This window comes from Gallinula chloropus (genome assembly GCF_964237585.1).
Source record: "Gallinula chloropus genome assembly, chromosome: 2".
NCBI classification, from domain to species: Eukaryota; Metazoa; Chordata; class Aves; order Gruiformes; family Rallidae; genus Gallinula; species Gallinula chloropus.
This window is the reverse complement of record NC_140086.1, coordinates 119,382,748-119,397,159: the sequence shown is the minus strand read 5'-3', so window position 1 is coordinate 119,397,159 and position 14,412 is coordinate 119,382,748. Positions and strand designations below refer to the sequence as shown.

Here is a 14,412-nt window from a genome sequence, read left to right as displayed (position 1 = left end):
AGATGGGAAAATAAATTTAATTGATGCAACAGAAGAGCGAGCTGCTCATTCCGCTCGGGATTTCTGCTAACTCGGTGAGGAGTAAAATAAACGGGGAGAGGTAACCAGCAGGTGACACCGGCAGATACCGGCTGGAGTGTTTGTAGGGTGCCCGTTCGCAAACAGAGCCACAGCAATCTGCCCCCCTGAGCACAGGAATGAATTCCTCCTACTTTGTAACTAAAGGTCTCAACGCTTGCTGCTTATCAGCATCACCACAATATTCCACGGGAGCAGCACTGAGGCTTTATCTGGTTTTGTTATTCCTATCAGCTCCCAGGGTACATCCCCCCACTCCTGGCTCAGCAAGAGCGGCACAGAAGTTTCCAAATGGAAATCTTGTTTTATACCAGATAAAATGAACATCTGAAAAGCTCATGTTTTGACTACTTCTTGTCCCTAAGCAGGGAAGAAAATTTTAAGTATCACTACAAAGTTGTTACAAGCGGGAAGTGAGCCATTTTCTCCTTGCTCTTTTGTTCCTGTTCTGGTCCCAGGTCTGCAGGTAGTCAAAAGGTGGCATCAATTTCTCCAGTCCCTTTGTAAACAACAGCCCCAAAGCTCTGAGGCCAATAATGTCAGCAATAGTTTTTGATGCTACTCATGAGTTATTTTTAGAAAAGAGTTACACAGAAGGGGTTAAGGCTGGAAAACACAGATGTGGGATTTTCAAGAAAACCCCACCCAAACAAACAAGAACCCCCAATACCCAAGGCAAAGATGCAGAACGCACCTGGAGAATGTGACAGGACATAAACACAAAGGGATGATTGCTCTTACTGTGGCTGTATTTTACCAAGCTGCGAAGTATGGCGTTGAGATTTTGGTACTGAATAGTTTGATTACTACATGAGTGACATTTACTTTTGCTATGTCTCCTCATGTGAAACCCTGAGTAACACAAAATTCTTCAGCGGACTGAGCATGGCCCCTAGGCCTCGCTGTAGCCTCTGCTCAGGTCTGTAGCTGAAGTTGGAAGCTGGCCATGTCCACAGCTGGGAGTTTCAACCCAGTTTATTCATGAGCCTTTGCTACATGATGTGCCACAGCGTGGTGAAAAACTGCGTGGTCTGACCGATTTCACACATTCTTAACCTCCTCCTGCAGCGTTATCATACTCCAGATTCTTGCAGCAGTTAAGAGATACTAAAACTCTCCACTTCTACTTTGCCACTTGCCCACCCTCCTGCGTACCCAAGAAAAGCAGGCATCTGAATGGAATTAAATGACAACACCGACTCACAGGATACTTCATAGAAAGAGTAAAAATGTTTATTAAACATCTTAACAACTCCTCCAAAGCAATCCCAATCGGCTCTTTACAAAACACCATAAAACTCTCAAGCTTCTCCTTTCTGCTTCTCCCCTCCGCGTTAAGAAACTATCAAAACTATCAATGCTTTGAAATGAAATTGTGCTGTGTTCCAAACAGCATCATTCTGGTTTAGTTACAAGAAACCCTCTGCGCCTAACAAAGGTAATCTTTCCAAGAGCATACCTTGTCACCAGTGAAAACTGAGGAAAGCTTTTAGTTTCTCATGCCTCTAATAACATGCTGAAGGAGCACAGCGGCTGACCAGACCTACTGAGCGCAGCACAGGGAAGGGTTTGGGGTTTTTGCACATTCTTGTGCCTCTCTGCAAACAGGTAAACAGGTATTTTATTTCCTATCTGAAAAAATAAAATATACCAAGTGAGTTAGTAATGTCAAACACAGAAGTTTTTTCAGCTACTGAGAAACAGTAACCTATGCTTGGGGAAAAGCAAAAATAGGGATGTAGTCTACTGAGTGGCTGGGTCTGCAAAGCCACATTGTCTCTGCTGTATTCTCTGGAACATTTTTTCATCCTTCCAGCCTTGTTTCCATTCCACATTGGAGTTTTGTCCTGTTTAGCACATGGAATTTCTGTCAACAAAATTGTACTGAGAATGTTGCTCAAGAAACCTTTCTGGTTTTTGATACACGTGGACCCAGACAACACAAAAATGTGAAAGGCAGGAACAGTAAAGTTATTTTACCTGCCTGCTGGCTTATCATGGTGATAGGGAGAAATACTGTATTGGCAGGAACACCTAATGCACCAGTTGTAGCAAGACTTTTGTGGGGAGCTTGCTTTGCTTGTTAATATCAAACACAACGGAGATTGCATCCTATCAGCTGAAGATGATACTCAGGAGATGGAGCCAAAACATTGCACAAATTGTACACCATTCCAAGTTAAGCCAGAAGGTCAATGATTTACCTCTGCTGGGAAAATAAAGCAGCATTTGGAAATTTTTTTCTGGGGATGACTGAAGTGAGAATTCAAGGACGCTTACTGCAGAAAAAATAATGCTGTCTCTAGAACGTCCTGAGCTTTGAAGCCATACAGATTACTCAGAGAATTTTGTCTCTCAAACACAGTATTAGTCACATCTGGTACTGCTTACAGAAATGTGGGATTTAGCTGAGGTTCAGATAGCCTCTGTCTAATTCCAAGGGAGATTAAACTACAAAGGATCTTACACAGAGTAATTAGCAAAAATGACTTAGCTTCTCACTGCCAGTCCTAGTTTGTTGAAACCTTCCAAAATTGCTCTTGCCACTAATGCTGGAGCAGCTGGAAGAACATCAGTTTCGATCCCTCATCTGAAACGTGATCCCTTCTTACCCAGTCTTCCAGCTACTTGGAAACAAAAGCAGCAGAATGCTACTGGGTTTGACAAGGTGGATAGTCTTAGAAATGGCAGAGCCATCTTGGGGGAATACCAAGTGATGGAACCCAAAGCCTGTTTGAACTAGTGCCAACTGTTCTGCATGAGAAATGTTGAGGTAAGGGGCATCTAAAGAAATGCCATCTGATTGATGGTACTGAATCTATGACTTTTTAGCAGGAAAGCAGATGAGATCCCTACAGAAGAACAGTAACCCTGTGAAAACACAAGAGCCTCTATCCTTGCATTTTCTGTATAGGTGGCACAGGAGGAAGGCAGTCATCCTGGTGGTCATCAGGTTCAATCCTCTCTCTTGCAGTAGCAACTCCCAGACTGGATGAGCGGTGGCATCAAAAAGCTGAAGAAAGTGAGGAATCATAAGACCTGTCCATCAGATGGAAAAAAACCCCAACACTGCAACCCTCCAAAACATTCCACAACTGTCCAGCACTAAGATCTTGATGGCTTTCATGATTCAGAGGTGCAAAGGACACCTGCAGTAATGCTGCTGGAATCGGGAAGAGACTCATGCTGCCCCAAAGGAGGGCATTTTAATCTTACTTACAAGGGAACAGCCTTAAAAGCCTCATGAACTTCTATACCTAAGAAAGCAGAAAGTTTCAGCACAAAAAGCACTGAAGGGGATGGAGAGGGGGACCAAAAGAGTTGTATTGTTTGCATGTTTGTGAAGGTGGAGAGCTAAACTGACATCTAAACTAACAACACTACAGAAGTGGGTAGCTCAGGCAACTGTCAACTTTGACAGAGGTCCCACTGATTTGCCATGAGCGTTTTCTGATATGTAATGCGGTTCTCACTCAGGCTGCAGATCAGTATGTGAAGCGTGACTTCAGTAATTCATGCTCCAAATCTGACTCAGGATCTCCAAGTGGATGAAAAGAATTCCTGAAGAACCATGAATGCTACAACCAGTCTGGTAGAAGCCTCCATCTCATCATGCAGTTGGCAGAAACTGAAAACAAACAAAAAAAATAGAGGGCAAAACCACTTCCCTCCAAGAGCACAGTGAAAGGAGAAAGCAAGTTTTCCTTTTCAGTGGAAGCATGCATGTATACAATGTGAAGTCACATACAAGTTATTACCAAGATACAACCGAACCTTCTGCTGTGAGCAACTTCTGCAGACTCGCTCAGTTCCGTGAAGGAAGGTATCCCAAGTCAGGCATGTCTCAAATGACTCTGAAATTGTTTTATTCTCAGTACTTTTTACTGGGTTTTTGGAGCAAGGAAATGAAGATTTCTAAGGGAAACACGGATGAGACAATACCCTCACAAGATACCATGAGGAAGACAGAAATAAACAGCGTATGAAGCAATGTGGAAGACATCTCACTCAAGAGCAGCAGATACACTCCATCAATGCACTTACATACTATCACCTACCAGGAGAAGAGTCTAGGACTAGATTGTTAAAAAAGGAGAATGTAGGTTCTGAGACTGCAGTTTCCTCATTATCTAATGATGCCATTACAAAACATCTACGTAAGTCAGTGTGACAATCCATATAGTTAGGGAAAAGAACTGAAGCTTGAGTTTGAAGCCTTGCTGTCATCAGTAAGGCACAGTCCGAACACAGGGGGAACTGCGTTTATTCATTTGTATTATTTTCAACAATGATTGTTTTAACCATTAAAAAACCAAAAGTCTTTACTATTTAATGACTACTGAAACAGCCAGACCTTCCCAGCCCATTTCATATTCTCCTTAAGCCATTTTATAGCAGATGTAAGCTCCAAGCTGTAAACTTCTTCCAAATTAACATTCATTGTCATGTGCTTGAGAAAAAGCTTTGGATCAGATACACGAGCAGCCAGGATCAGTCTCTTCACTGCCGCTTCATAGTCACCGTTATTCTGACCTGTCTGATCTTCACATCTGTAAGTGATTTTTAACAAATACAAAATCATGAGTCATACAGGTCCCTGTGTGTGATTGATATATACTGGCAACAAGATTACAAACCCATAGAAGATCATGCTAATTTCCAGACAAATTCTAACTGATTAATCTGAGGAATGAAGAAGTTCAAAAAAGTGTAGTTTAAACATATTTTACAGTAATAAAAAGTAACAGTATTTCATATCAGTGTAAAGTAGGTCTGCAATATTCACAGCACATTTCATGAAGCAATATTCTACTCTGGGCTGGGAAATTCAGTAAAAGAATGCAAACCATTTCATTAACTGGATACAGGAAGAACTCATGTACATGCTCAAATCTAAAAGGATTACTCATTTTTGGCATATCATCTCTTTTGTTGTTGCAAAAGCAGAACTTACTCTTTAAGCAAACAAGCAGATGTACAATAGCACACACAGGAAAACAAAGAGAGGAAAACCTAATTTATCAAACAAACAAAATTAAGTGCTGTATTAATTGGGAAGAGTAGCGGGGAAGTAATATACAAGTACTCAGGTTTGAGTACATCACTCTTAACAAATGTAGCTTTTCTGTGCAGTTTCTCATTTTGACCCTGAGCCAATCTCAGAGAAAATAGGATCTTGAAAAATAAATGACAATCTAGTGACAGTGGTTGATGGTTTATAGAGAAAAGGGAAAAAGCACAAAAGACATTTTTATCTGGGGGTATTAAATCTCACAGAAAGGGGGAAAAAAATCTAACAAATTTAATACTGAGATATCCCCTAAAAAAGAGAATCAAGTAAAACAGTTTCATATGTTTTCCAGAAAACAGCCAAGAAATGTTGTAATTGCTTTTTGGTAAGAGTAACATTTTGACTGTGCCATTCTACTGCACTGCTTAACCACAACACAAGAATCTATGCACCAAGACATCAAACTATTGTCCTCTGAAAACACAGCCCACTCTTGGTGCAGTAGACACATTCAGTTAGGGAACACAGGCCAGTATCACTCAGGAACAACTACTCTTCTGCCACACATACAAAAAATAATAATGACAATAAAAAAGCCACAAACATTCACTGTTCTATAACCAGTTTAGAGAGAAAGATTAAAACTAAGTTTTAAAACAAGCATTTCCTTTCCCAGACAATGGAAAATAAGATCTCTCGTTAATTACATGGATTAAGTACAATTAGAACGGTACATATATGACAACAAACCTTTTCAGTATTATTTGAAGAGTCTGACTACTAGCCATTGGACTTTGAATATTGCTGGCATTTGAAACAAGAAATATTTCAATGGCCAACAGCATCTCAACCTCAGACAGGTAAGATGGAATCATCAGTACTCTGTGATACAAATTTTCCTGTAGGGGAGGGTAGCAACCCAGTGATAAAGCACCTAAGAGTAAATGCAGAAATAGAAGGAATTAGGATTACCAGTACTGGAAGTAGAACTGGATTTTACTATTTCACCTGTGAAATGGCCTGACTTAAGAACACAGCAAATGATATTTACACATCATATTCACTGTTATTTTTATCAATGTCTATTATTGGTGATGATTAAAAAGGTCTGTCAGAAATACAAGGACTCCAAGTGCATAATAACGCCAAGTACAGTTTCGGACAGGACTGAAAGCAGCTTTATTAACTGTGATCACAGTGAGAGGACATTTGAACAGAACGTTTTCCTTTGCTCCCCTACCTTCTGTCAAGTGATCCCACAGATGCAACCTATACGGCATGTCAGACCCCACCCCTAACCCCACCAACCCCCTCAAAAAAGCAGAGGAAACAGAATCATTTCAATGTTAACAATGCCAGGTACCCATCCCGGGTGGCAATACAGGGACCCGGCTCTTGGTGGGCCCTATTGGAGTGGCACACCCAGTATTATCTTAGCTCAGATGTGGGGAGTTGAAAGCAATCACAGACTGTTAGCTTTTAGTTGAAAAAACTTCTTAGCCAGACCTCTCAAATCTTAAATTTTACCACCTAAGCAGAAGCGTACAGAAATCTAATTTGCCTAGATGAAAAAATGAAAATTATTCACTTTTTCACAATTGCAGGGTTCACATCTCTGGAATTCCAATACTGTAGGTAAAAAAAAATAATTTTATCAGAGTTACATTTATTTCATGCCAGCTAGCATGCACTGATTCATATTTTCAACTGTCACTATTTCTTAATAAACATTTTTGTTACAAAAGATTTCCTGATAGTGACACAGAAAGTACTGTTCTCTTCAAAAAAAGTACTAATTTCTTCACAACATGCTGAGCTGTTAGGAGCATGTTACCCAAAGAATGGAAGGATATTGTTTAGGAAGCAACTTACTTTTGTAATAGGTCCTAGCTTTAGACCACAAAGAACTTCTTCCCAAAGCTGTGATTAATCCTCTAAGTAAAAAAAAATCAATAGCTATGTTTTTTGAAAGCATGAAGTCTACTGCAGCAGATGAGACCCCAAGGTTCTTGCTCTCAAAACAGGCATTTATCAGCTTGTTAAAAAGGCAGCTGTACTGAGAAACATTTATAGTACCTGAAATGAAATTAAGAATATTAATGACTGAATTAAGTCAAATGCAAATCTAACTGAAGAACTGCTTCTTTATCAGTAGTTAAATCAGGACTCATGCTTCTGTCAGCAAAATGGAATGAGGATGAGATAACTTATGATAATGCTTTATTCATCAAAATCTTTTCATATGGATCATTCACATTTTGTACATTTTGAAGGAGAATTCTGTGTTAAGGTCCAGTAATAATTTGCAGCCAAACCCAACAGGATCATTCCTGTGTAACTGAGCCAACTAGAAAGAGAGGACAAGGATATAAACTCTGTGTGTGTGTGTGTGTATGTGTGTCAAGAGCTGCAGAGTACAATACATATTTTAATTGACACTACACAAACAAACAAAAGAACTAAAAGAACATACAGAATCGTCTGTTTCATTTTTAGGTTTTTTTTACTTACCAGAATCATTTTGAAAACCTGGTAAGTTCTGCAGAACTTCAAATGCCTGCCTGTATAAACTCCTCCTCAAGTATTTCTGCACTAGTGTACATAACAAATTATGTCGATTGAGGATGTCCATTTTATCGCAGGGCCACAGTGGTGCATTTGTGGTCCACTCTGACTCTGTAGCAAACAACAGCGCAGAGTTATTTCTGTGCACTGAAACTGCTGGACACTGAGACTTTTGGCCATTAAGAACACACTCACTGTAGCAGAAAGCAAATTTCAGAATTTCACAGAAAATTCAGTTCTAGTCATTAGCAGAATCACTGTATGGTTTGGGTTGGAAGGGACCATAAAGCCCATCTAGTTCCAACCCCTGCCGTGGGCAGGGACACTCTCTACTACACCAAGTTGCTCAAAGCCCCATCCAACCTGACCTTGAACACTGCCAGGAAGGGGGCAACCTCAGCTTCTCTGGGCAACCCGTGCCAGGGTGTCACCAGTATCTAATCTAAATCTACCCTCTTACAGTTTAGACCTATTGCTCCTTGTTCTATCACTACTCTCCCTGATAAAAAGTCCCTCTCCAGATTTCCTGTAGGTCCCTTTAGCTACTGGAAGGCTGCTGTAAGGTCTCCCAAGAGCCTTCTCTTCTCCAGGCTGAACAACCCCAAATCTCTAAGCCTGTCTTCATAGGAGAGGTGCTCCAGCCCTCTCTGAGCTTCTCTGGACCATGTCTGTGGGTCTCCTCTGGACACACTCCAACCGCTCGGTGTATTCCCTTAGTAATCAATTCCTTATCACCAATACTACTCAAATGGATTCTCAGAATCTTTATATAGTAAATAACCCCTTTCATTAAAAATCATGGCAGTAAAATGGACTGTCAGTGGCATATATGTGTGTGTATACATATATGTATGTATCTATGTACATATATAAAATTGAATAGCAAATTTTAGCTGCTTGGTATTACTTTATAGACCGTCTATTCTTGTTTATAGTTCTATGTATCTTCTCTTTTCAGCAGATCAGAATTGCAAAAAGCCAGTAGTCATTATGTGCTCTCTAACTGCAGAAATACGGTACTATTCTAAAGCTGTTTTACTGTGAGGGCAAAACACTGTATTGACCCAAGCCTGAAAATGTTTTGACACTGAGTGTCAGCTGGCTCAAAGAAAATCTACATGAGAGGCAGGGTCACTTTCCAAGCTGCACCCCTCCCTTCTAGGAGCTTTTGAGTAGAATGGTGTTGATGTCAGACTACTGTGAAAACTTTTCTGAAAAAAATCGTTACCAGTCATAGTATTTCTTATACATATCCAGGAAGATGGATCGCATTTTGGTTTTGTTGTCCCAGTAATAACTTTATTTAATAATACAGACAAGCTTGTTTGATCTGAAATCTGTCATAAAAGGGGACTGTTCAAAGTCAGAGCTCAGATTTTTTTATAAGATCAGCTTACCTTTCAATACCCACGTTGCTCCATCCAAACTTGCAGTTTTAAGAAAAATTTCTGCAGCTTTATTAACAATTTGGCATCTTGATGCTAACCTCTCTGCACCTATAAGTCCTTTCAAGACTGTAAAATCTATCTGTAGCTCACGTAATTTATCCAAAGCCTTCCTCCCCTAGCGTAAGAGTGAGAAGGTCAGAGAAAGCAGTGGTGTCAGTGAACACAGAGTACATTTACAGCAGATTTAATCCAATGATATGATTTACAGGCATCAGTTTAGTTATCCAAAATGAGTCAGGGGTAAAAAAAACAGTTAAAATTTCTAATGAATAGTAAGGGTTTTTGATTGTGTAGGTAAAACTTGCCCTCAACTTATTGCTAAACAGTTCCCAGTGCACTTTTCCCATTACTTATTATTTCTACCATGTAATGTTCCTATAGAGTATTTTTAATATACTTTGTAATTAATGTGTATGTGCTTACTCTTATTTATATTCTTTTATTCTTTTTTTTTCTCTATTTTGCTCTAACTCAACCTAAACAATTTCAAAAAGATCACACAGGGAGTTTTCCTTTTGCAGCAGAGGCGTAATTGTTAAACTCAAATAATTATTCCAGCATAAGGCATAGAAAACACTGATAGTTGTAACCCAGCAGGGCCATTAGCTGGAAAAAGCTGGTTCTATCTCACCAACAGTATAACCAACACCTTTGTCATCGTATTTCAGGTTGGTATTTAGGAAGCTACAGAGGCTTCCTTTTAGCAACTTTTTTTTGGCATTTTCAGTCAAAGATGGAAGAAAGATAGCAGTCTCAAAGATAATTAAGATCTAACTAGTCTAAAAAGAGATGATGATTGTGTCAAGGTGGGATATGATATTAAGATCCACAGAAAGGCAAGGACAGGAAGGATTCAACGTGTCCTGTATGGTTGCTCCTTGCTGGTCAAGCAACATGAATGGAAGACGATTTTCAGCTCTTGCCTAGTGGGTGCATCAAAGAGGAGGTGGCTTGTTAAAAACTCTGGCCATGTGTGTGCACACATTGTGGTGACAGAACAGCAGCTGTGGAAGGACAAGGAGGTTTAGGAAAAGACAGAAATCGAAACGTTCTTATTATAAGAAGCTCATTTGTTGAAAATGTTTTAGGAATATGCACGTATAGACTGTGGACTGGCATATGCTCAGAACTGGAGCTTTTTGAAGGCCTACGGGTATCTGCAATGGTTTATCTCAGTAGAGATAACAGAATACTAATTACATCATTGCAGTTAACATTTAAGGATTAAAGAACTGTAGATGTATGTGGTTGAAGGGAAAAAGGTGTACTAGAAAGATTCAGATGAAACTTTGACAGAAAAATAGAAACTTGAAATCTAAATGCCATCCAGAGACAAAATACAAAATTAAGGAGGATCTGCATCTATTCCCTCCTTCTAGCAAAAGTGGGGGCCACTGAGAAGTGGGTCTTGATAGAAAGATGGAAAGCACGCAGATCTAAGCGTAAATGATCTATAAAGGGCAGTCACCCAAATAAACCGCTGCTGTGGAATGAGATCCTTAATTAGACAAGAACCTGTGACCAATCCTCTGAAGTAATAAAAAGTTGGGCAAAAGGAAACCATAGCAAAGCCCTTCAAGATGGTTGAAATAGGAAGTGGATGAAATAGTTGCCAAAGGAGCACTAATGTTGTAGGTTTCTCTACAAGTAAATACCCAAAATGTAGCCTAGCATTGCTTAAGGAGCTGTCTCCATGGAAGACAGGCCTATTCACGTTACAAATCTGCATGGGTTTTTTTGCAGTACCTCTGTTTTATGAATTTTCCTCAGCTCTCCCAAAGAATATTCCCTTGAGGATGAAGGAGCACATATATTTTACCCCACAAAGCCACCAAGCATCAAAGCTATGTAATAAAGAGGTCTGAAGTTCATGAAGGAAGAGAGATCTCAAAAGCCTATCTAGAGCTTTAGGCAGTCCAACATATTCATAAAATGGCACAGGGCTTGTCCTAAGGCCAAAATTAGTTTGGCACAGCAAGAAGAACAAATCCATCACTACCTTATTTTCTTTGGAAGAAACAAGACATGGGATCAAGCAGATACTAGCCATTAACAGAGAATTAGGGACTTAGATCTGACACATAAAGTGGAATGAAACGGTTAGGAGAGAGGCAGGAATGACTTCTAATTCATCCCCGAAGCAGAGATCAATTTGGGATCTACCAGTTCTGATAAAAATTGAGAATACAGCCTCATTCACACTCCCCTACAGTCAACCCAGGCTGTCTACAAGGGATCTTGCTGAACAGTCTGTAAGAGGTGGATTTGATACCTAATGCAACATTCTCAAAGCAACAATGATCTTTTGGTCTAAACATGAAAATACCCCTGTAGTATCTATAAGAACTGTACTTTTAGTAACTCCTGTATACAAGAGAAACACTACACATGCTTTTGACAGCCTGCACCTCTGAAATTAGGAAATGAAGATGAATCTCCTTGGAGTATCAGAGTTCCTGCAATCCAAATATCAGGATCTCCTTCAAGACTGATCTGGAAAACATATAAAATGGATGAAAGCATTTCCCTACAAGCACTGAATATATCTGTCTCTGCTGAAGATGACAAGGAAGACCCAAGCTAAGCTAAACTCTTGGAATTTTGCAGAACAAAAATCCTTAAAAAAGTTGTAGTGCACTATTGTGAAAGTACTAATGCAAAGATCCTCTCACCTTCCCTTTGCTCCTGAACAGTAGCACTCTGTGCTGCAGCTTGACAGGGACCTGATACCATTCAATTGAACAAGCTGATTCTGCAAAATTAGTGATTCATCAAGATGGGTGTATTGCCTCTAAACTAAGCACCTCTATCAAATGTCTCCTGGGATGTGAGCTGGCCCTGAAAACAGACTGAGCAGCGCACCCCTGAAGGTTATCCGCTAGATACAACAGTACAAAAGGCATTTTAATCCTCTGATGCAAACTAGAAAGGGTTCCTCTATAATTCACCAAAAAAACCCCAAACCTGAGACAAAAGGGAACAAGGAGAGTATTTGCTTTTGTTCATAAATACACAGGCTGGAAATCATCTTGCATGGGATGAGGAATACAGCATAATAGAGCATAGTTATAAGGATCAGGCCCACTGGCACAAAGGGAAGTTCAGGATGTGATCACTGACAAAAATACACTCCCAAATCACTGGTGGTTTATATTCTTTTTTATGTTGTCTCAGGTCATGTACTGTACAGGAGATCCAGCTTAGTGTACACTACTTCCTTCCAGGAAGAAAATGACAAATTTAACACTTAAAAAGATCTTGCTGCCATGGACTGTGATCAATACTGTATGAGGCCTAAAGAGCATAAGACATCCAGAGAAACATCTAGTGCCTTAACCCGGGTCCTTTGTAATATCTGACAGTAAAGAAAGGGTTGTAAAGGGTATTTCTTTGTGAGGTCTGACTCTGCAAGACTCACAGAACTTGGAACCCTAGATTCAATGGAAGAAAAGCATTTCTAGTGACATTCAGGGGAATAAGCAGTTGACCACAGCAGCCTTGCTATGCTCTTCTGTCTTCCTGGCCATACCCATTCCACTGAAGGTCAGGTTCAGAAGCATCAGTGAAGGAATGGGTCTGCTCAAACTTCTGCAAATATTACTTGAATACAGAACAGAGCCATATTGCCAGATGGAAGAAAGTGACATATCTGGGAAACAATCCCAGCAGCACCTCACCCCAGAATCTCAAGATCTCTTAATCTGGATTCATCCTTAGCTCAGAGAAGTCAAAAGATGAACCTGAACAAGCAAGTTTTTAGGCTGCAAGACAAAGTTAAGAGGGGCTCCACAGAAGGCTACTGCTCAGAAACACACAATGAAATGGTTAGATCCAGCTGGGCAACTGAAAAGTTAGTAAAATGGTGGGGAGGCAGGTGGTGCATTGACCCATCCAACTAAAGAAACACAGTTTAACATCTAGAAAAGAAATAACTCATTCTTTTCCTTCCAGTCAGGTATCTATATAGTCCATTATACCTTTGTCCACTGTTGTACTTTGTGGTAAGAATACATTACATTTATCCCAATGCTTCCAAGAACTATTCTGTCTGCTTCATTATGCTGTGATGCTTTTATTACTGGAAAAAAAAAAGGTATTTTAAAAAATATTTACATGTAAATGCAGCTTAAAGGAAATAGCACCCTTCAAACCACATTTGTTGTGAAATTAAATATACTTCTAAAATATATGGCATTAAAAGTAGTAACTTCCTAAGTCTTAACACCAAAACTTGGGTAAGTAACTATAGTTTATTCAGACGCTACTTCATAATAGTGTCTAAATTTATCCATAAGATACTTGGACATGAAATGGCATAATTTAGTAATATCATTATTTGTAAAGTAAGCTTTGCATTTACTGGCACCGTGAAGAAATACTGGCAATTATAGACCTGAGTAATTACAAGTTTTTCCAACCATATTATACAACAACTTTGGAAGCACTGTTGGTATTCTACAGTGGCCTCCAAACTGGGGTGTGAGAACAACAATTCATCCAGTGTGGGAAGAAAATAAATTTTGTACCATCAAAATTAAAAATAATTCAAAATATTTTTAAAAGCAGTATTTGTTTCAACTTTACCTCATATTTTTAATTTCTGTTTTTGTGTATGTTTTATAATGTACTTCACATATTAGTCTTTCAGTTCTTGTATATAATTTATAACTAAAGAAATGAATAAACCAGGGGTGAGCACTCAAATTTTTTTTCCTGATAGAGGTACCTATCAGTACTTATAAGAGACCAGTGCTCTAGGGAAGACAGACTAAGTTCCAGGCTCCACCAAAATCTTCTGTCTGTGGCACAACTGGAAGCTGTGATAGCTGTTTTACAATGTGGAAGCCTGTGGTCAGAAAAGAATAAATATTCATCCTGTTTTAGTAGTTTATATAGGTTGAAAATGATCTGAGCAATTCATTATAAACTGCTTTGATATCCCACTGACGCTTCACTGAGCATCAGTTTTCTGCAAACTTAGGAAGAATGATCAGGTATGCAAATGAAGGGGCATAGGGAAGAAAGGGGTAAGAAAACCTGGAAGAACTACTAAAAAGCCAGAAGGTGTTTTTGGACATAGCCCTTGCATAAAGTCTTTTTTAAGAAAATAATTATGAAAATCCAAATTACTTAAAAAAAAAAAAAGAAAAAAAGAGTACAAATTATATACATAATGTAACCCTGTTTAATGTGTTTTGAAATATACAAATATATAGAGCTGCATTTACAGCTCTACAGGTTATGTCTGTAGGAGTGTTACACATCACATGACAGCACTTAAATGTGTTTGCCCTTGTCCTGAGAATAGGA

General features: G+C 39.3%; 1 protein-coding gene across 1 annotated transcript in view; it reads right to left on the bottom strand.

Annotated features, from left to right (window-relative positions):
• Window positions 1–4,414: 4,414 nt before the first annotated feature.
• The window catches only part of TOPAZ1 (testis and ovary specific TOPAZ 1), a gene marked incomplete at both ends in the record, with an annotated part of 37,344 nt that continues 27,346 nt past the window's right edge, over window positions 4,415–14,412 (bottom strand). Inside the window, 6 exons of the mRNA XM_084260663.1 lie at window positions 4,415–4,628; window positions 5,840–6,023; window positions 6,962–7,165; window positions 7,601–7,765; window positions 9,052–9,217; window positions 13,080–13,180. Coding sequence (XP_084116789.1) covers window positions 4,415–4,628; window positions 5,840–6,023; window positions 6,962–7,165; window positions 7,601–7,765; window positions 9,052–9,217; window positions 13,080–13,180 — 1,034 coding nt within the window. The remainder of the gene's footprint in view (window positions 4,629–5,839; window positions 6,024–6,961; window positions 7,166–7,600; window positions 7,766–9,051; window positions 9,218–13,079; window positions 13,181–14,412) is intronic.